Source organism: Dipodomys spectabilis, unplaced genomic scaffold (assembly GCF_019054845.1).
Source record: "Dipodomys spectabilis isolate Male_0828 unplaced genomic scaffold, ASM1905484v1 ptg000297l, whole genome shotgun sequence".
NCBI classification, from domain to species: Eukaryota; Metazoa; Chordata; class Mammalia; order Rodentia; family Heteromyidae; genus Dipodomys; species Dipodomys spectabilis.
The window spans coordinates 6,809,119-6,833,293 of NW_024870974.1; the positions used below are offsets into that span (position 1 = coordinate 6,809,119).

The 24,175-nt window shown below is 36.7% G+C and overlaps 1 protein-coding gene across 1 annotated transcript in view; it reads left to right on the forward strand.

Moving 5' to 3' along the window:
* The window catches only part of Ppp3ca (protein phosphatase 3 catalytic subunit alpha), a 250,891-nt gene that overhangs the window by 214,996 nt on the left and 11,720 nt on the right, over positions 1-24,175 (forward strand). Inside the window, exons 9-11 of the mRNA XM_042701565.1 lie at positions 3,167-3,292; positions 5,902-5,976; positions 20,235-20,319. Of these exons, the coding sequence (XP_042557499.1) occupies positions 3,167-3,292; positions 5,902-5,976; positions 20,235-20,319 (286 nt within the window). The remainder of the gene's footprint in view (positions 1-3,166; positions 3,293-5,901; positions 5,977-20,234; positions 20,320-24,175) is intronic.

The window sequence follows — 24,175 nt, forward strand, 5'->3', positions numbered from 1 at the left end:
AAAAGAAAAAAGCCGGAAGTGGTGCTGTGGCTCAAGTTGTAGAGCGCTGGCCTTGAGCTGAAGAGCTGAGGGACAGCGCCCAGGCCCAGAGTTCAGGCCCCACGACCGAACCCCCCCAAAAAAGAATAAGGCTAGGATCTGTCTGTTGCTGTTTGCATGAGCTTGAACACATTTCCCCAGCACAGTTCTTTTGTAACATCATGGCAAGCACCTCTGCTTCTCAGATTCACTTTGAGGACTAGATTAAAGATTATGTGAAATTTCTCCCCGTTCTCTAGTGCTGTTAGTTATAATGCAATCATATATTCTGTGTCTATGGAGACAAAAAATTGGTTCTAGGACCTCCAAAATTAACAGATTCTCAAGCCCCTTATATGAAACAACATAAACAACATAGACAATTATGGCTCATGCCTGTAATCCTAGGTTCTCAAGAGACAGATCCAAAAGATGGTGTTTAAAGCCAATCCTTGGTAGAAAAGCCTGTAAAACACCCATCTTGAAAATAAACAACATGAAGACATGACTCAAGTGGTAGAATGCCAGTCAAGAAAGCAAGCTCAGGAAAGTTCAAGCCCCAGTACCAACGTCTAAATAAATATATAAATAATACTTTCCATTTATCTACCTTCATCTTCCTTTACGTTTAAATATTACAGATCACTTACAGCACCTAAGATGATGTAAACACTACACAAATAATTGTTAATGTTGAATTGTTTAAGGGCTAATCAAAAGATTAAAAAAACAGACTATACATGTCCAATACACAGGTTTTCTTTTCTTTAAATAGTTCCCTTGCAATTTGTTTACATGTAAAAGAATGAGTCCCTTCACGTTTACAGGCTTTGTCTCCATAGCATGCTTCTATATTTCCTGGTAACATGTTGTTCAACTAAGATAACTTGTAGCAAAGATCTTACCATTTGAGCTTACAAGGTTGAACAGCTGCAAGCTTCCAAAAATATCAGCATATTGATGAACTGCAGCATGAGCTGTGTGGTCACCATTGCACCTTAACCGGTGCTTTTTCATATTGTACACTAATCAAGCTCAGCTAAAAGAGTATGTTAGTGACAGTGGCCACAGAGGCACTGCCCATTTTGTATGTATTTAGATCGAGGATGCACAAGATCATAAAAAGGTCAACAAGAAGTCATCCCATATGGAAGATCAGAGGGATTCAGAACAATTCGCTAGTGGGGGGAAAAGTTTGTATAGAAAATTATGAGTTGTCTCTATCTTCTGAGCATCTATTCTGAATAAGGTGGTACATGAGTCTAAGCCTAGTGTATAGTACTTGCCTTTTAAGAAAGTGAGAGCAGTCATATGTAGGTATACACATACATAGAATAGTTATAATCAAATTTCAATGACAAATGCCTTGTGGTGGTAGGAATTCAAGGATTCAGGTGAAGGAGAAAAGACATGCACCGGAAGGAAGCAGAAAAGGGATAGTATCAAAAGGGACAGTGTCTGTGGAAAGGTCTGGGATTTTGAGAGACTAAGAAAAAGTCAGAAGTAAAAGATCAGCTTTTAATTTTAAAGCATTGTTATGCTAACTATATTCTTTTTTATTGTGAAAATACTGTACAGAGGGGTTACAATTACATGAGCAAGATAATGAGTACATTTCTTATCAAGCATTGTAGCCTCCTCCTTTGTTTCCCCTTCCCATCCCATCCTCTCCCCGTTCCCCCACCCAACCCTCCTCCCCCCCCCCCAAAAAAGTTGTAAAGTTCGTTTTCGACATACGATTTGTACATCTCATTGTTGCAATGGGTCCACATTCTAAAGATATTATTACATAATGCAGGATGTGACCCATTCTTTATTAATATAAATACTCAAGCCCAATAACCACTCAAAAACTTTTAAAATAAAACAGGTGCTTTGCTTAGCTATAATTGTATGCTACACAATACACTGTCATATAACAGCTTAAAATTGAAAAATGCAATGAAACTGTTTTATTAAATATTTAACCAGTAAACATACAGAAAGACAGACAATTTGGCATTAGGTAGAATCTGTCTAGAATTCTGTAGCCGTGCAACACGGGTCATGCCATGGTATCATAATAAAATGAAATCTTACCAGAACTAGGGAGGGTATGATATGGGAATATCATTTTGGGTATTTAGAAGGCTATCATTTAGAAATAAAAGTGTATTTGTTCTGTATCTTTCAGAAAAGCAGAACTAGGATTAGTGGATGATAAATGCAGACTTAAACTGAGCCTGAGATTGTCCCAAAACTTAGTATTGTCTGTCTATAGAATTGGTGGCCCTGTTAAAACAGGTGGTTTCCCTTTATTGATAATGTTCATAGAATCTAACCCTAAAGACTGAGTTTTCAAGCCCAGTTAGGGTTCTCTCTAATTCTTTATAACTATATATCTAACCTACAGTGCTTGTACAATGAAGACTGAGCACACAGGTTTGTTTGTATAACTCATGGATGATATATTCATTTTGAGAAGTCATAGAGTCTGCAGCAGATTACTTTATGGAGATTTAATCCAAGCACTTTAAAGTCAAGAAAGCAATGTTATTTAAGGTATTTTGAGTTCTACTGGAATGACTTGTCTTTTTCTAAAAAGACAAATTCAGTTCAAATATTTAGAGATTATTAAATTATCTCTAACTATTTTAGCTATGCTGCTTTTTTTTTTCCATGTGATCAGGTAACAAGTAAGCCTAGAATGTCCTTGGCTATACAAGGTGATCCCGTTCCTCAAACAGTTGATTAACTATATTATGTAAAAATTTGCCAAGTTATTGATACCATTTTACATTTACTCTTCATATATTATAACACCTTCCATTGTTGAAGTCCATTGATGTATAAGAATTCAGGATTAGGGGCTGGGAAGGTGGCTCAGTAGTAGAGCACTTGCCTTGCATGCATGAGGCCCTGAGTTCGATTCCTCAGCACTGTGGCTCAAGTGGTAGAGTGCTACCCTTGAGCTGAAGAGCTGAGGGACAGCGCCCAGGCCCAGAGTTCAGGCCCATAACCGGACTCCCCCCAAAAAAGATTCAGGATTAAAGAAGATATTGTAGTACTTAAATACTTGAATTTTCATGATCAGCTAAGGTCATGTGAAGAAGCAGAAACTATATGCTTTCCATCTAACATCCTTTTGGTTTTTTTCTTTGTTTTTTAGCTGCAGTATTGAAGTATGAGAACAATGTTATGAATATCAGGCAATTCAACTGTTCCCCACATCCATACTGGCTTCCAAATTTCATGGATGTTTTCACTTGGTCCCTGCCATTTGTTGGGGAAAAAGGTATGTTTGTCGAAATTGGAAATGTCCTTAATAAAATATATAGGAAAGAAGGCAAGGAATTGTATTCTGCTCTACTGTGAATCACTCTGAAAGCGTGGTCAGACCAATCCAGTTCAAAAGCTGCACCATGAGAGCTAATTTGGAAGTGTGTCACTGTATCTAGGGTAACGGGACCAAGCGAATGAATTCAGGGAAAATGAGGACTACTTAGAAAAAGTCTTTCATTATCATTCAGATAATATCGTGATTGCAAAACAATAGAAATACAGCTTTACCTGGTTTCAGATCTTTTTACCTGACTCCTATGTGCTATATACCAAATATTTTACTTTGAAAATTGCCTGTAAAATTTAAAGGTTATTATAGTCATATTCTATGTACATTTCTTATGGGAATAATAATGGAATAATTATGATTATTCAGTCATGTCTACAATATTTCAAAGGATAACATGTAAAACTCTAGGGTATTAAAATATAGCAACAAAAATCAATGCTATTATATTAAAAAATATAGTAGCCATTTATATATTGCAAGGTAGAAGACAATGGAACTAGTTCACACTTAAAAGTTGCCCAAGCCAGGCACTGATAGGATCATGCATATGATCCTACCTACTCAGAAGACTGAGATCTAAGTATCATGGTCAAAGCCAACCTGAGCAGGAAAGACCTTGAGACTCTTTATCTCCAATTGAGCACCAGAATATCCAGAAGTGGAACTGTGGCTCAAGTGATAGAGCACTATGCTAGTGCATAGAGCAAACAAGCTCAGGAACAGTGCCCAGGCCCTGAGTTCAAGTCCCAGAACTACCACTATACCCCTCCCCCATCAAAAAAAAGTTGTTCAATAACTTTCTCCTCTCCTTCCTTCCTTCCTTCCTTTTTTCTGCCTTCCCTTCCTTTCTCCACTCAACTCATCTCCTTTCCTTTATTCTTTCCTGTCTTCCTCCTTCCTGTTTCCTCTCCCCTTTTCTCACCCTCCCTCTTTCCCTTCTTTTCTCCTTCCCTTCCTTCCTCCCTCCCCCCTCCCTTTTTGTCCTTTGGTAGTTTTTGTTTTTTGTTGCACATATATCTTCTCTCACAGCTCATGAGAATGCTAATGGTTATTGTAATAATAGACAAGAGTCCACATCTTTCAGAATAAATGATACCAGGAGTTGTAGAGGAAAGCTACATATTTTCCAAAACCCCACAATATCTGGGTTGTTTTTGTTTTTTTCTTTTCCTTTAGAGGATGACAAAGAGGACAAATTATGAGTTTCCCTCTGGAAACACAAACTATATTTTAAGCACATTCTTGTTGGTAGTCTGTTCACTAATTTCTTGGCTCATCAGATTGTAGTACATGATAGAATACCTGTTAGTTCCACTGCACACTGAAGCAGTGTGCATCCTGACTGTCTCTCACATCCTATATTTGGAGGGTTTTCATTAATTACTCAAATTTTAAGCATATACCATAAAATACCTTGATATATTTACAAACATAATTTAGTATTGATAAACTGAAACTCTAAGTTAATGTTGACTCCTCTAAAGGTTTACTTATTATCATATATTCTTTTAAAAAAATAACCTCTTTTTGGGGGTGTATTCAGTTTGAAAAGTCTTTATACTTGCTAAACAGGCAGTTTATTGTTTGAGCCTGCTCTCTCAACCTTTTCTCTTTTCATTTCTTATTAAATAGTGTCCTGATTTTTTTTTGGCCTGGACTCTTATTTACATTGCCTGTAAAGCATATGCCAGGCATATATATTCTTTTCCGCTGTTTAGATAAAGTCTTATGAACTTTTTGTCCATCTGTCCTCAAATTGTGATCCTCTCAATCTTTGCCTCCTAAGTAATTGGGATTAGAAGCATGAGCCCTTTATAAAGCTTTTAATGACCATTTTTTAAAAATACTTATTGTCTTTAAAAAGTGGCCTTTTGAGAGATTAGCAAGCAAGCTGCTTTTTACATGATAAAATCTAGTTTCAAGAAATTTTAAGTGTGATAGCATATACATTAGCTTAAAAGTACTGTATCACTAATTTTCTGTGCCTGGCACTTACAGCTAACTAAAATTTCTGGCTAAACTGTACCTAAGGTGTCTTAAAGCCTTTTGGGGACTCAGAGTTAATGATATTTCCATCAACACATTCATTTTTAAAATTAATGTTTTCAAAACTACTTCAAATATATTACTTCAACAGTCACTAGTTTTTTATCAAATACAAAGCTACATGCTTCTTATTATGCTAGCTTCTCTAGAGGGGTACCCAATATAAAAAAAAAAAGAAATCTGGCATTCACTTAGCCTCTGTTGAACAGAATTTATAATCTAATCTAATCTAGATCAAGCAACATTCCTGGGAAAAATAAACTGTAAAAATAACCATGTTCTTTCATGCATTTATATGTTTGATTTGTCATTTCTCCTCTCTTATAGTCAATGATAGGTTCTATTGTGAAGAGAATACAACTTAATAAAATGCAAAGTCTACACGAAAATCACCAAGTCTTGTTTTTAGAAATTGCTTTGTAATAGATTTTATATACCTTAATTTACATTGCCAGAGTAATAAGGTTATAACGGGAAATCTGTACTTTTCTTCTTTTTTACTTTAGTGACTGAGATGCTGGTCAACGTCCTTAACATCTGTTCAGATGATGAACTAGGGTCAGAAGAAGATGGATTTGATGGTAAGAGGCCTGAGCCTTTGTAGTAATGTTAGTTGCCAGGTGATTACTTGACATCTCGTTACCAGCTCCATGGTTAAGTCATACATACTACTGAGAATGTGACATAAAAAACCATGAGACAATGCTATTATCACTTTGAAAGTATTGTTGGAGCAGGAAGCTATTTCAATAAATATCTTTCAGTAGCTCACATTGCTAACTTACATTTTTTAGCTCCTTAAATAATTCTTTATTGTCTAACATATGTTTCCATTAACTGAGAGCTTTAATAAGCATCCTTTAATGAAATTTCTCCTGTCTGATATTCACATGTTGAAACCTATGATAGAAGAATCATCTACATATTAATACATTGGTACCTATATTAACCCTGTAGTTTTTCATATCTGCATTAATATATAATGAATAAGTTATGAAAGATTACCTATTTTTATATTATTTGTTATTTAGTTAGTCTGAAAGAATATACATTTCCTATTAAGAAAGAGATCCATGAGGTAAAAATGAAGGGAAAAGTTTGCTTCGTCTTCCAAATGCTCTGCAAAATGAATGGGAACAAACAAAAATATGATTACAGTTGGAATATGCAAGAGTATACTTCATTTCCATAAACATCTAATGAGCTTCTACTCTGCACAGGGCCCTCAGCATCCCCAGGTGTACAAAAACCTGTTCCCTGCCTAAATCATAATCTGGTTAGAGAAACTGTTGTGTAACATATACCTTCAGTAAATCAAGGTGAATTATAAAATAAACAGTAAAGGTAGGTGGCAGAGGAAGCTAGATACTGTAGCAGTATATTTAAATAGATTGTGTTGCTAAAAACTACACTTTGGTAAGAAGAGCATGTGTGCCTTTCTAAAAGTGTCAGAGTGGCATGATTTAATATTTACTGTTCTTAATACAAGTCACAGCTTCAAATCAACATTCCTAATGCTGCAGGCAGAAATAAAAATTGTATACTGTGCAAATAGAGTCTACGTATGTCATCAGATTTTCAGTGTACCAATTTCTGTCATATCTCTTCCTGATTCTCCTTTCTACAGCTCCTCTTCCTAACTTGCACCCTATACTATTTTTGAATCCTGTATCACATTGCCAGAGGCTGAGTATGGACAAGGAGAGAAAGTAGAGATTATAAAATGAATTTAAGATTGATAAGAAGAGTCATAAGAATTTCAGTTGGAACAATCTGTTGCTATTTCTTCAAATCTAGGGGAGATCAGTGAGCAATTGAAGCTGTGCCTAGATGCTTTGTGTCAGGTATTGTAGCCAGATCCTACTGCAGTTAGTTTCCACAGATAGTGCTAGCCCTTGAAAGGTAATGTGTTCATAGCCATGGAGACCTTTCTCTAAAGGAAGAAGTCTAACTTGATGTTTTCTCAATATTAAAAGTTGCCTTTTAGTATGTTCTCTGTTCTTTATGAAGGAAACTTGGTGAGATTCCTTTCCTCACCCTTCATAAGGATCAAGGATCAATCAACAAAAGGTTCATCAACAAAGTAAAAGCATAACAAATTAGTCTAATCTGAGCTTTACACGACATGGGAGTCAACAGCAACAAAGACCTGAAAAGCTAAGGACAGGGCTCTGTTTTCATCCTTCAGTTTGAGAGGAGTGAGTACCATACAGAATCACGACTGGATTGTTGTGCTTGCTGGAGCAGTACTGGACTGAGAGCAGAGGCCTGTCTGTTGGCCTCTCTTTGTAGCATTCCTTCCTCCTACAGGTTGTGCGGAAACTCCATTGGAAAGACAGTCTTCAAAGGAGAAGGAACAGAGTGACCTTTCTAGGTTCTGTAGCTTGCTGTGGCAAAGAAGAACGCTAGTTTCTGTGGCTTACTGTGCGATAATAAGCTTTAGAGGGAGAAAAAAAAGTCACAAAGAGAAGTATGATAGAAATTAGGGAAAACCTTGCTTCTGAAACCTTTCCACTTTTTTTCATTGTGAAGTACTAGACATGCCAAAATACCATGCTTTGGGGTATTTTCTGAATACTACCTATCTCAAAATTAAGACTAATATCAATAAAACAATACTTACTTCCTGGTTAATGAATTTCTACCTTGGCCAGGTCCATTGGCCAATATTTAATAAAGACGTAACCTATTATATAGAGTAAGAAGATACAGGTTACAGGGTAGTATATACATATGAGTGCTGTCTCAGAAAATACATTTTTAGTGGCTATTCTTGGTCAGAATTTCCTGAACATTCTAATGCAGAGAATATTCCCACAGCTACACATCTCCAAGACTACCTCAGAGTCCACTCCTTGTGAGATCTCTTTACCCAGTCTCTTAGGTGACTCTGGTTTAAAATTAATTACAATCAACATCGTATTCTCATCAACAACTACTTTAAGGCCTATTAATGTCAATAATAGGAATCTATTCCTTTTCAAAACCCTTGAAATTATTTTTTCTCTCTCTAAGCACCCTTTACCACTCTAAAGCTTTAAGTCAGTCTTAAAGAGAAATATTTTCCCTTCTTGAGTTTAGGGTGAAGGCAGTCTAGAGGATCAGGCTGGTCTTGCCAACTGGAAGAGATGGTTATATTCCAAACTTGCTTCATCCTCTTCAATTCTCCTTCTCTGACAAACTGAATGATCAGTTCTTTCTATTTTGATCACTCTCTTCTAGTGAGTTTATAATAAGATTAGTGAGTATATCTTTTTAATTATTACAAAGGCTACTTTAAAACGTTTGATGGATGTTAAGAATCCCAGGTTTCTGTAAATAATTGTAATCATTTGGGGAATGAGTTAAAAGAGATAAAAAAAAATTATTGCCAGGTACTTCTTAGGGAAAGGAGATTTCATTTTTTTGGTTCCCTGTCTCTTGAGCATGGCATAGTTGAACAGGTGGTAGTATGTGGTCATTTCTTCCTGCCTTTTGTTCCCCCCTCTTTAAATTCTGTTAGTTTGTTGGTTAAAGGGAAATGTTCACTCAGTCATTCATTTCATTCATTCCATGCTAATTCCTTTTGTGTATGTGTGTTTTGGGGAAAGAATAAAACAAGAGAAATGATGAGAGGTATGGCCAGTGAGTTCCCTCTCTATACTATAATAGTTGTGCAGGCCCTGGTTTCCATCAGAGACCCCAGATTTATGTTTCCCAGGAAACTAGCCGTGGGGAACTGAAGAAGAAACACTAAATTTAATAAAGGAAACCACCATATGCATCTAAAGATAGACTTTTATTGAGAAGGAACTATTTCTTTAGGGAAAATGTCTTTGATTCTATTTTTACCCTTTGTGAATCGCTTTCTCCTCTGTAAATGGGGTGATAATAGAAGACCCAAGATGCCTCTACATTAAATTTGGAAACTGAGACATAAAACGTCTAAACAACATCCAGCATTTTCTAACATTAGTATTGGTATAGTCTGCCAACACTGAAAGAAACGGCAGTTTACGAGCAGGTCAAGTGAACATTAAGGACTTGCACATCCTGACTCTTCAGGGAATTAAAGTAAATGTTACTAGATGCTATCCTCTCATTTCATGGCTGCGACCTTGAAATGAGGATATGTTTTAGCTCGCGCCTCATAAATTTGCCCGTTAATGGGGGAAAAAAAAGAAACAAAAGCTTAATTTTAAGTATGTTCAACTTAGGATATATGTTTTGAAGTGAACAGTCAGGGGAAACCCTAACGTGACTCAAAAAAAAAAAATCAATTTCTTCAAAGTTGCTCAAAAAGTAACCAATAACATACATTAGTCTGCCTGCCTGCCTGCCTGCCTTCCTTCTTTCCTTCCTTCCTTCCTTCCTTCCTTCCTTCCTTCCTTCCTTCTTCCTTCTTCCCTCCCTCCTTCCTTTCCTCCTTCCCTCCCTAGAAAACAGTTAGCAGTTCTCCGGACCCTGTTCTTCCTGCATGCTGTGTGCAGTCTTATCAATCATGATCACTGGGATCTGGCCCTTTACTTCTTCTGTGCCAGGCTCCTTCTTGTCCATTCCCTGCAGAGGTGAGAGCAGATGTCAGCAGACTTGAAAGGACCTAATTAAAGCCCTTCTTTATGATGCTGTGTATTTTAAGTGGGACAACCTCTTGATGAGTTGTTTATGCAACCCTTCTCAATTCTTTGTCCCATATCCAGTGTCCACTCAAGAGGCAGAGGTAATAATAGTGCCTTTACACTCCACAATTTGTCTGGTTTATCTCACTGGGCAGTCTTCTTAGTACCTCCTGGGTCTGTACAAGTAGGGAGTCTCCTCCTCATTTCCTTTAGAACCTGTACACTCTCTTTACCATTTATCAAAGATGACATGTGTCAGGCACTATTCCAAGTTGTCTCTGATTTGCTAATTTTACCCCGTTGCCAGCAAAACTTTGTAATTATTAAGTGTCATTTATTGTAAGTTAGATAATTCATATGCCATTTAAATGATCTTTAATCTTGAAATCAACTTTTTGTTATAAGGTGCTATAATTATCCCTATTATAATTATGAATCAGTTAAGTATAACCTTAAATTAAGTTCATAGAGCTCAGAAAGCAACAGCCTGGATTCAAATCTGGTTCTCTGGCTCTTGAACCTTCCACCTCCTGCAGTTACAACACTTGAAGTCATTTCCTTATAAATAACACAGTGCTTTTAAAAACAATAGAATAGGGGGAGGAGGATAGGCTGGTGGTAAGGATGGAGGATGTTGGGGGATGATAAAGGGATGAGTGAGGTTGTTTGGAATGCAGTGTGAACATGGGTGGAGATGTAACAATGAAACACCCTTTCCCCTACATAACTAATATAAAGTAATGAAAAATGAAAACAAAAACATCACAAGCAAGCAAATATAATTTATTCCATTAAATCCAATGTAAACTATCCTATAAAGAAATGAATTTACATCCCACTACCGCTTAAAAATAAGAAAAGAAATCAATTATTGCACTATTCTTTGGCCATAAAAGTTAATGCATTGAGTTGATTTCCTTTAACTCAGTCTAGTCTAAGAAGTTGTTAGCATTGCATCCTGCTTTAAAAAATGTGGGTGGGTGGGAGCAGACAAAAAAAATCGTCTGCTCATATAAGCTTCTGCTAGATGCATTAGTTTTTGCCTTATAAACAAAGATTTAATAGCCTTTCGCAACGAAGCGTGCTGTTCACATTGACTTGTGGTTGTTTTTCTTTTTTTAATGTTGGAAATCAAATATGAAACTTCTGTTATCTTATGAAGTTTGAAAGCCATTTAGTGCCAATGAGTGTCTTTTGGTAATCTAATTTATATGAATTGGGGTCTTTGTTTCCTATTTCCACCACTGCTGTTTGAATGAGAAAATAATAGTCTGCTTCCAACTTAAGGTTGTTACTCACCAGCTCATTTTAAAGAAGAAGTCCAAGTTAATGATTGTCATTTGGAAGTTAATCCTCATTAATGAAGAAAAGACATCTTAAACTAAGGATTATTAAGTGATCTCAGAGTAGGGAAAGCTAACAGAAATGAAGCAATCCTCATCACAAAGGTTTCTGTTTTGTTCATTACAGTAAAGAAATCTGGAATACCAGTAAGCATAGAAATGTAATGACAGCTTTTTTAGTAAGAAATTTATTTGGGCCTTTCTTTTAGGTTCTAAAGTCATAGACTCTGAGGTCACTTTTTTTTTCCCCTTAAATACAAATTATGTTTGAGACTGTGATATTTGATAAGTCTCTTTAACAAGAAAACATTATGGAGGTGAAACTGAAATCCTGTAGAATAAGAAAGGAAAGAAAATGCAATAAAGTTCATATATTTCAAGCCAACTATAGTTTCAGGCTGCAATGGAAAGACTCAATATTAAATTAGAATTTATGTCTCTGCTTTCAACTAAAGAGCAAACCACATGGTAGAACTCTTACCCTTGATCCACATTTTTTTTTTCCTTCATCTTAATGCTAACCACAAGCAAGTCATCAAATGTGGGAACAGAGCAGATATTTGCATGCCTCGAGGAAACTCTAAACTGTATGTGAAGAAATGATCTTCCTTTGAATTTTTACCTAATTCTCAATTTCTAATATTGTAGCTTCCAGCTTCATTGAAAATAGAGCTTAGTTCCATTTAGCAGCCCCAGTAAAGGTTGATTGTATTATTTGCTACCAGAATTGTATTTTTAGGCATAACAGATGTTAGACCTACCAAAGGAAAATGGACGCTGTTAACACTATTGAAGACACACTTCAAAGCCCTGTAGAAATTACCACCAAATTCAACTGATCATTTTGCTACAATGTGATTGGTTAACTCAAAACTGTAATAAATTCCACCAGGAATTGCATTCTAGAAAGCCTCCTCTGTTCTGTGCATCTGGCAGTGAGGGTTCTTAGGGCTGTTTACCTAGAGCTGTTCTTGTGGCGGAAGTATAATTTCTCAGCAGCTCATTTTAACGTCATGTATTTCAGTTTCTTATCTGGAAAAAAATAAAACATGCTTATATATTCCAAATGAAATATAATATTTTTTACTTTATTGTGCTAGAATCATACCCAGGGCCTCATGTATTCTAGGCAAGCTATACTCCCAGATTAGAATATATTAGATGTTATATAGACAAATAAAACAGAGGCATAGAAAGACAGCTCTCTAAGGAGCCAGTGGTGATGTTATTCTTATTCTGTCTGCACTGATGTATCTAAATCCTGACATTGGTCAACAGATGAGTAGCATAATGAAAGCAATGTTTTTTTGAAGAGCAGTTGCCTTTTCCAAGCCTAGAAAAAATGCTCAGAAAGTAAACAGGGTGAGTAGGGATGTAATTTAGCAACTTGATGAAGTATTTCAAAGTTGAGGTGTCTAGATCTGACCAAGGAAATTAGGAAAAGATTTAAAAAGAGCTCTTCAAGAAGCTTTCTAAGCAGGCAAAGGATAATGATTTTTGATATTTCAAAAATCTGCTTAGAAGGAGGATAGCTTTTATGGAAATCTGGTCAGTGTTAGGAGGAAGATGAGTTGTGTGGTAGATGTGAATTTGAATGAAACTGATACCCATAACTAAATGCCCAAACAGAATTTGGAAACAGGGTCCTGGAAATTGGGACAGATATCTAGGTTAGTTATAGGCTTGGAATGAAGTCATAACCATAGAGCAAAATAGTCCTCATAAATTACTAATGTGGAAGGGAATATCAGGTCTGATCCTTAGTAAGGACTTTTCCGGATGAAGCTGGACTGAAAAAAAGCAAGCAAAGGTAGGAGAAGGCAGGATTGGCCCGAGGGAGAACACAAGAACCAGAGTGATGTAGCAGTTGAAGTAGAAACTACATAAATATACACAATATAGAAAAAATAAAACGTTATATCTTCCCAGAAAATGAAATACTATGACAATAACTTTCATTATCACACGTCAGATTACTGATCAGGAACAAATAGAAATTTTTATTTTATTACAATAAAAGCACAAAAGAAAATCAAAATGGTTAGAAATGAGTAAAAAAACAAATTTCAGAGCACCACAATTTTAATATCACATTGTGTTTTCATATCTTACGTACTTTATATTTGGTCCACAATGGTACAGCTACGAGAGCTCAAGCTCTCTCTTCAGTCTTTTATGTCACTACTGTGCTCTTCTGGCTCTCACATGACAATTTCTTTAAAAGAAGTAAATGAGTCAAGTGTAAGCCATCCGCACCTCCACAGTAAGGTCAGAATATGTGGATACCATTGGCTTCAGGACAGTACTCCTCCAGACCTTTCAACTGTTTGCTTCTGTGGCTGACCCACCCTCTTTGATTGCCCCCTCCCTTTCTTCAAAGATGAGTAATATATTAAGGGGAGATTGAAGCCTTGTGACATGGCAGCCATTCTGCCATAGTTAACCTTGTGTGTCTATACATTCAACATTGACCAGAAACTATGCTCGTTTTCCTGATTTTTCTTTTTTGGGCAAAGCCTCACTGCATCTTCTATAGGTTAACAAAATATCCTGTCTGGGTTGTGAACAGTAGCAGAGTTTGGAAGGACTTTCTTTCAGATAAGTTCAAGATAGATCAGTGCCTGTACCCTTCTTCTCTGTCAGAAGAACAAGTTTCATTTCTTTCCCCACCTTGGCATAAGATATGTATAAGTTGTTATAGAGCGGCACCCACTTAACTTTCTCTCTCTGGTATAATGTATGGGACAAACTTAATACCTGACTACTGTCTACTTTTACTCTTCATTTTGCCTATTTTCGCAGATAGCATTTAAATACCATACTTGTGCTTGATAAATATATATATATATATATATATATATATATATATACATTTTTCCTCCATATAGATGTTGAGTTAAATTCTAGAGTGCATTCTTTTTTCCAACACTTAGCATGTAAGCACAGCTAGATCCACAATAAATTACTCTGAAAACTATCACATCCTCATCCATATCCAGAGTAATACATGATAGATTAGACATTCAGTCATTCATTCAGGGCAAATAATTTATGATATTAACTTGATCATAATTCATTCATTCTGTTTTCCATTTATAAAATTAATTTGTTTCTACCATGACAAATGGTTTGGCCCAAGCAGGGTTCTCCCTTGGTAAATACACAGATGTTATAAATGTCCCTGGTAAGACATCAACTCAATATATGCTCATTCCTTGAGAAATCCATGAAAGGTTTTTAGTCTAATATAGTAGTGATAGAATCCAAATATATTCTGAATATGGCAGGACCTGGCAATCTATTTGGGTTAGATTCGGATAGCAGTAATACTATTTAGAAGGTGGAAATGGAGGACCCCTGCACTTAGGGCTATGGGAAAAGAGATCTTCCAACCACTGTCACCTCTAGAAGCAGAGTAATCTAATTTTTTATAGAATAGCAGTTTTCCAGCTGGAGTATTTATAGTGCATGGGTTCACCCAAAGACATTTCACAGGGAGTTCAGTGGAATCCCGTCTACACATTTTCAGCTTCCGTATGTCCTTTTTCCTAAAAGTGACCACAACTTACCAGGGCTGGAGGCTAGAGGCTTTTTTTCCCACTACCTCTTTCTCCATTTTCTTCTCTCATTTTTAAACACATAGTCTCCTCAGGCACAATCACTATGATCATATAAAGAAAGTATCTTTAATGAAAGCAATGTAACCTCCTGTACATTAAGGCATGCATTTAAGTAAATTTTATTTCTATGTATCTTATTTTAAAATATTATGTATTTGTGATAGCTAGCTCAGTTATGAATAATAATCATTGTGACATTTAATTCCAAAGGAACATTGAGAATCTTCTATCTCAGGAAATTTAAATATGCATCTAAACGTATTTTTTATAATAAACACTCTAAAGTTTAACTATGTAGCACATAAGAATAACATTGACCGAACTTAAATGGAAACATAATTCTAAAATCAAAAAGAAACAGTGTAAGATTTATAAATATCTTGCTTGTGGATTTTCCTTTAAAGAGATGGCTGTTGGGGACTCAATTGAGAAAGTATGCTTTGGGGAACAAATTAAGATTTGGATGCCCACTAATAAGATTCCATGATAAAATTGTACTTCCTTTTTTTATTTTATCAGCAGACAAAATTTAATATACACACAGTTTTATATATAATGCAGCTCCACACCATGTAGGGCATCTACTCTTATTTTATACATTCAGAATATGTTCAAAACACTTCTTAAGGCTACAAAACAGGACATAGAATAATAAACAGGAATATATTCAACACTTATGAAAAGTGATATAAAGTTTTATTTCTTTGTATTTTCAAATAGAATAGTTTTCATCTGAGAGGAACTTTGTTAAAAGTTAACAAATTTTGAAAGACCAATGGTGAACCATAATGTATTATTTCTGAAAATATGAATTAAAATATATTAGTTCTGAAAATATGATTTATAAAGAAATCTGAAGTCTGTCAGAAAATACAGACTTTGAAATATATGTGCTTTGAAGAGTATGAAATATTTAATTTAGTACATACTTTTATCCAATTTGAAATACACATGTTATGGATATGTGTATTATTTAAAAATCTTTTAAAGAAGCCTAAATAATAGTAAAGGGTTTGAGGCCAATATAATATCAGTATTGGAAAGCTTCATATCTTTTCCAGTGAAGACAAGACTCTTCAGTCACTGACTGAGCAGTTGTAAAGCATATTCTACTTAGAAAGTATTGCCATTTTGTAGAATGTTTGCATGTAAAATTTACATGTGGCTGTTCAGCTTCATTTCTTTCTACTTCTAAAACTATTGGAACTAGTTAGAATCTTCTAGATTGATGCTATTGACAGGTATTGACAAAATGTTCCCAACCCAGCTCTTTCCCAAAGCCAGATGGAAAAGAAGGCAGGAAAACATCACTGGGAGAATTTAGGTTCATTGCTTCTTTCCACCAGTTCAGTTCTGGCATCCCAGACCACAGGAAGCACGTAGAAATTGCTTTCCCAAGGCTGTCCTCTCTTCTTCCTCAAAATGAAGTCACTGCCAAACATAATTTTATGTTTTAACACTATTACAGAATGTTTCGAACATATGGGGAAACTGAAAGTACTAGTCCATGCCTATGTAGGTATCTTTCTACAGCTAACATTTACCTTAACACTTTACCCATAGCATACCCAGGAACATGGTTCCAAGACCACTGCCAGGGAGGAACTGGGCATGCCCAGGATTCACACCAGGCACTGCCCTACTGAGGATGTTTTCTCCAAAATGCCACTCAGCTCGCACAAAAGACACGCCACCATTCAGCAATCTAAAATGTTCATGTTATCACTCAAATTAAGCACTATGAAACTTTCACCTTGCATTTGAGGAGTGTACAGTAGTAACTTGACAGTGGTAGCCGTGACAGGTAACAAAGGTGGCATCTTTAGTGGCAGGTACTCATGTGGTGACAATATATCATTATCCTAGCAGTTGGCCACTCTTCTGCTGCAGTTGTGTTTCCCAGTCCCCTTCGGAGACTGAAATTCACCCCGCAGAGGGCAACACTTCCTTGGCAAGGCTACTTGGCATAGATACTTGAAAACTTCATGAGATGTCAGCACCATGCATTGTTGAGGGCAGGAAGGACACAGGTTATTCTTTTTTTTTTAATTTTTTTTAATTTTAATTTTAATTTTTTGTGAACATACTGTACAGAGGGGTTACAATTACATGGGCAAGATAATGAGTACATTTCTTATCAAGCATTGCAGCCTCCTCCTTTGTTTACCCTTCACATCCCTTCCCAGCCTCCCCCCGCCCCCCCCCAATCCCCCCCCCCCACACAGGTTATTCTTTAAAAGTTCCTTTGGACTGTACATCTATCTCTTCTACTTTTAAGGAAAATTGAATGTACAGGCTTTCTTAGATTCTAGAAATAATAGCATACTGACCTAATCAAAAAAGAAAATCAACTTTATTTTTCAAAAAGTTGAAAAATGAGGCCAGAAAAAGTACTGATAATTACTTGAGTCTAAACACAAAATGGATTTTTACTGAAAATTACTGTTTTCTTCACATAAAAAAATATTGCCTTTAAGTTTTTACTTCCAAATTAAAACAAGAGAATATATTCTTTTCTTGAAAATAATCTTTATAGTCTTTATGTAGAAAACAATTTATCTGTTTTCATTATTTGATATATGAATTTTAATTTCAGCTCCTATAATATATGCTATTGTTTAAATAGAGCAATGCTGAGATTTTTTTTTTTTTTTTTTTTTGGTCGGTCGTGGGGCTTGAACTCTGGGCCTGGGCACTGTCCCTCAGCTCTTCAGCTCAAGGCGAGCGCTCTACCACTTGAGCTACAGTGCCACTTCCGATTTTCTGGTAGTTTATTGAAGATAGGATTCTCACATTCTCTCCTGCCAGGGCTGGCTTTGAACCGCGATCCTCAGATCTCAGCCTCCTGAGTAGCTAGGATTACAGGCATGAGCCACCAGCGCCCGGCTAATGCTGAGATTTTTAATATGACATATTTGCATGATGCAGGTAGCAAAATTCTGAAAAGTGTGTCTTTCCCTTGAGCTTTCTATTGGATTTCTATAATCCAATGTGTAGTTAAATACACATTAAAAAAAAGAAGCCTAAATGATCTCTGGAGAAGAAAAAAAACAAGAAGCACAGTACTAAGTATACCAAGAAATTTACATCTGATGAACTTAATCTAGCCTGCTACTTGTTAAACTCAATTACATATTAATCTGTACATTTGATTTGAATATTTTATGTTTACATCATTACATGAGTTTTGATGTTCAGACAATATTGGAGAAAATATTAAAAATGATCTCCAGGGTAAAGATAATGTCTCATCTTACAATCTATGGTAAGATTATTTGATTCTGAGTAAATATATCCTAATTTTATGAAAACTTTTATCAAACTTAGTGTCAGAGTTACTAAGAAAGTTAACAAAGAGCATTTTTCATTAAGACAAGTGCCATAGTATATTGATTCACTGTTTGTGGGAAACACACAATTGTATAGACCACAAGTAGAATCTTAGATTCTCCATTCATTAGTTTGCTATAAGAATGTAACCCATGCTCTTTTTACATTTGTAATTTAGCATTTTTGAACATTTCTGAGCATCAGCTCTCACTGAATGGAGAAACATAACTCTACATAATTTTTTCCCTACTTACTTACATTATCAGTTTCCCTTGTTCCCATTATGGTTTTAGGAAACTTTTCTGTGAGATTATTCTATATTTTTTTCCCGTTCTCATTTCTCTTAAGTATATGCAATTTTATTTCTGCACATTTGAACCATTCCTTGCTGCTTTTCTTGTGCTACTAAATTTAGTCATTTGGAGTACTCCCACACTTTCCGGTCTCTGTGTCTGTGGGATTGATTTCAAGATCTGGCCATATCCTTTCTTGGAAAGGTCCAGAATCTTCCCTGTCACTTTGTACATCATGACCTCTGAGTTGGTTGGGTCAGGGAGGGTGGGCCATACTAAACAGAGGAGCAGTAGGAGAATATTCACATCACTGAACTGTATTACTAAAAAAAAAAAAATGACCTTTAGTTGTCTCTTGATTATTCATCATCTAAAATCCAAGCACAATGAGTTCAGCTTTTTAGATGATCTCCAGAGCAAAGTTTATTTACCAAAATGTGTAATTACAAATCATAGATAACAAATACTGTTAGAATCTCAGAATAGTTTTAGTCCAGAATCTTGCACATCTAGCATTCTCCCCTCAGATGTCCTGAGCAGTAGATAATACTTCAGGGAATTCATTGTGAGGGATAACCTCATGGCATGATTACTACAAGAGAAAGAAAAGGGACCAAAAAAGAAAAAATATAGGTAGCTTTCAAGTCAGAGGGAAGATGGGAAAACAGCAATAGTAGCTTACTTGCTGGTAGCCACCTTTTGGGGAATGCCTGTGTACCTGTGAGATGGGCATTCATTAGCATCACTGTCCTCCAGAGGAAAGCAGGTGGCCTGTTGTATGTTTACTTTCTTGGAATACAGAGAAAAGCAGACCTTTTCTCCATCCATTTCAGAATTGTGCATATTACTGCAATGTAGGCTGGTGAGGGATTATTTCACCCTTATCAAACAATGAAAAGAAGATTCCAAAGCTCATTCATAGGAATACTCCCAGACAAACAGAAAGAAGAAAAATGAAAAACACCTGTCATTCAGAAAGGTCAGAAAACTAGTTCTTTCCATTGGGAAAGTACAACAGATCATAAAAATCAATTAGGATAAGCCCATGCATAACTTTTTAACCTTAAGTGGTACCTGCCTGTCTCTCACCACATCAGTTTTCCATTTATATTTTTTCCTGTAGAACTCACAAACCACCCAGAAGATGAAAGAATCTCAAGTACTGAAATAAAGGTTTTATGAGGGGTAAATGATGAAAATGATTTTCCAAGACACATAGAGTTAAAAAGCTTCTTAGCTTGAACATTTCAAAGGAGGATTTAAATGGGGGAAAAAAATCAGTTTCTTAGCATGAGATGGGAATGAGAAGATGGTCATTAGTGGACTTTTCTGCCAGCGCATGCGCTATTTGCATAAGCAGAAAAGGAGAGAAAAAGAAACTACCCTTCGCCTTTATCTGCTCAGGGTTTTCCATTTCAGTTTGCTCTTTGCTTTGCCTTCACTCTTTGGAGTTAAAGCTGAGCCTCACACTCCCAACAGAAATGACCAAATACATCGATTTTCAAATTTGATTTTTTGGATCCCTTTAAGAGAAGCACAACGAAAGAACCCAAAATTGATTTTGCTTCCTGAACGTTGTTGGATAGATTAGATACATTTGCAAAATAGTTAAGTGAAAAGTCAACGATTACTAAATTCTGTGTTCTCAAATGCAGGAGCAACAGCTGCTGCCCGGAAGGAGGTCATAAGGAACAAGATCCGTGCAATTGGCAAAATGGCCCGAGTGTTCTCGGTTCTCAGGTGAGATTGTGTTTCCACTGTTTATGCTGTGATTTGTATTATGTGTTGCTTAATATTATTTCAATACTTTAATCTGGTGATTTAAAGGTTTTACTAATAACCATGTTTTTCTTCAGTTCTTTACTTTTCACTGGAATTGTCAGTCTTCAGTTTCAATAACCTTGCAATCTACTAAATTACTTCTCTGAAGAAAGGGCCTATAAATGGATTGCATCACATTTATTCCTCTGTTTGCTGCAGGATTTTAAAAGATTTATTTCACAATGGGTTGGCCATCTTACGAAACAGGGAGAGCTATTATAATCCTTTTTATTTTTCATTCTGGCTTTGTAGTCAGAGATAAATTTATCAGGTGCATTACACGGGATTCTAGTAATTGAGCATCAACCATAAAACTGCCTACATGAACATTTCAGTAAATCACTGACAGGAACAAAACTCACTTAGTGCTCAGTTCCCAGATGGTAGTTTTTGTTTGTTTCTGTTTGTTTGTTTAAAAGTGGATCATGAGTCATGCTATCATTATTAAGCATGGATTTTGAAAGCAACCATTTTCTTAAAGGGAATTCACAGTGCTTTCCTTTCGTTAATTTTAATGATTACTAGATAATACACAGAGACTGTATTTCCCTTCAGAAGATTACTTTCACATATAGTGTGCTTATATGCAGTCATCCATCATTCTCCAGAGTATCAAGGGTAACTACAAACACCTTGGGAAACACTACGTGTACATATTGGGTCATTTTATAATCTATCTTTGCCAGTGTTTTCCTTAATTTTCTTCATAGAGGAGCTATGATGGATCTTCTGATTTTTCCACTTAACTATATATATTCTCCTCCTGGTAGAGCCACTAAAGAGTAATTCAGTGACTTGAAGCTGAAAGCAGGGGACTATGAAAGGGGTTAAGACTCATTCATGCAAGAAATAAATATAATAAGACTGAAAATATTCATTTATTATTTATCATGAAGAAAACTAAAAGCAGTATAGAGGAAGAACAACTGGGAGATAGGCATTCATTTCAGTTTTGGTTAACCAAGAAGTCTAAGTAAAGGTATTTGAGCGGATGCATGGATGACCTTCATGAAGAAACAAGGTAAGAGATCTCAAGGCAAAGGAAAGAGCATGTAGGAAGATCCTTAGATAGAAGCAAGCCCAGCAGTTTTAAGATCAGCAAGAAGACCTATTCTGCTAGAGAAGTTTTCTGTGGGGACAAAGGATCATAAACTCAACTGGTAGTAACGCTCCATGAGCATCTATTATGTAGTGTGCCTCATTACCAATCCATGCTCTTCTCTTTTTCAATGTGAAGTCTCTATGAGTGGAAATTGAAACAGCTCCAGAATTTCCATGTGAAATTATATTTTGGAAAAATGAAAGTCTCTCTTACTATGAAAACCCATTATCATCTTCACATGTAGGTAGGAGAAACCATGAATCACATAGGTATTGAAATCGGGAAATCTGACTAATCCTCTGACTGTTCATGTCTAAGACATTGTTAGCCAGGTGCTGGTAGCTTTTGCTTGTAATCCTATCTACTCAGGAGGCTGAAATCTTAGGATCTTGGCATAAAGCTGGGCCAGGAGGACAAATCCAAGACTCTTTACAATCAACTAACCAGCATAAAGATGGTAGTAGGGATGAGCTCAAGTGGTAGAGCACCAGCCTTGAGTGAAAAAAGCCAAGTGAGAGTTTTAAGGCTTGAGTTCAAACCCCATTAATGGTAAAAAGAAAGAAAAGATGCAGAGAAGAGAGAGGAGGGAAAGAAGAAGAAAAATAGATTGTTTAACCCAAAATTGGTTAATCCCAGATGAGAAATGCATTATTTAACCCCAGATGAGAAATAGATTAATCCCAGATTAATGGGTAATCCCAGATCCCCAATGAGAAATAGATAATTTAACCCAGGGATGATCAGCAACTGAACTAAAGTTGCACAGATGAATAGAAAATAGGGAGGTATGTGTTTTTACTTTTTAATAATAAAAGCATTTATAAAAGTACAGTGGAGGCGTCATATCCAGAGAAAAGCAAACTAAGCTTAGTAAGTAATGGCTGAGTATTCTATCTGAACTGGAATTGGCCTTAGGCAACCTAGATTGCCTTGGAATCACCAGCATGTATGCTCCTGTAAGACAGTGAGGTGTGAACTACATATGTGAGAAGATGCTCAGCTGTGGCATTGCATGGAAGAAGAGTCCTTATCTCTCCTGAATGCAATCAATGTTGGTGAAGAAGCCGACACCAGAGGCGTGCCATGAAGAACGGGCTGGCTTCCAGTAGGTAGGATTCCAGTAGTGAAGGCATTGCTGGAAGAGGAGAAGTCATCAGGAGTACAGTCACAAGGTCCTAGGAGCAATGCCGGTTGCATCTTTTTATTAGGTGCTTGTTAAGTGCCAGGTGCTGAAGCCTGTGGTACACACACTGAACAGTAATCCACATAGCTAAGTTAGAAGGTTGAGGTGACCTACCTTAAGAGTGAGGAAGTGGAGGGGGGCTGAGCAGTGCCCCAAACATAGCTGGGGAGCGACACTAATGGGAGTCCTACTCAAAAGTGAGCTAGCTAGTCAAATAGGATTCTAAGTAGTGCTAGTAGTCTAGTAATGAATTCTAAATTTCTAATTTTAAAACAGTCTGCGTTAGTAAGAACATGAAACAGAGTGAGGATTCTAGTTTAAAGCTGAGGTCTTGATACTAAAATATGCTTAATATTTCTGTGTGGGGAGCAATGAGGAGTTCTGGAATAATATTTACAAAGCCAAACGGCATGCTCAAACTCATTCTTTGGTATATATGCTAAAGACAGGTATAGATGCTAAAGCCAGGATGAACATTGGCTAGAAGACAATGTTTTGGTAGCAGGAGGAGCATTTAAGAAGCTCCTGAAGGCAATCAAGAAAAATGTGGAGCCAGGCACCTGTGGCTCACACCTATAATCCTCAGGAGACTAAGACCTGAGGATCACGGTTCAAAGCCAGCCTGGGCAGGAAAGACCATGAGACTCTTATCTCTAATAAGCCACCAGAAAACCAGAAGTGGCTCTATGGCTCAAGTGGTAGAGCACTAACCTTGAGCTGAAGAGCTGAGGGACAGAGTCCAGGCCCAGAGTTCAAGCCCCATGACTGACAACAAAAGAAAAAAAGAAAAATGTGGCACCAGGCTATGGAAGGAAGAATGCAAAGGAAGGGCCCCCTAGGTGGGATTTGGGAAGGTACAGATTATAAACCTAGGAGATGATGAGGAAGGAATGTGGATGATTGCACACGTTTCTCAGGTACAGCTTTGGAGCATACTCCTTATGTTTTAGACATCTTTAACATTATAAGGGAACCAGAAAACTGTCTTCTGGCATCCCTTGGACCTACATAGAAGCATAGAAGGCTTCTGTTTCAGAATGAACAGTTTTCAGAAGCTACAGGTAGGAGGAGCAGAAACCAACTCTTTGTCAGATGTGCGAGCTGCGTAGCATTTGGGGGCTCACTGCCATGTTACTGTGAGTTTAAACGTGGGCTCTGAACACCAGTGGGAGCATTTTATGGAGTTGAGCCAACTCCATGGTGCGTGTGGGCACTGGAACTCACCCTGGCCTCAGCACTTTGAAGGGCAGTTTTCTGGATTAGTGAGCTATTCAGTGTCATTTGAAACATTTCTCTTTTTTAATATTCTTTTTATTGTCAAGATACTATACAGAGAGAGGGGTTACAGTTGCACGAGTAAGGTAATGAGTACATCTCCTATCGAGCATTGTTACCCTCCTTGGAACATTTCTTCACTGTTAAAATCAGCCCTGAATGGATTCCATCATTGCTGCAGGAACACTTACCTATGCAAGGAGTGGTGAGCGGTC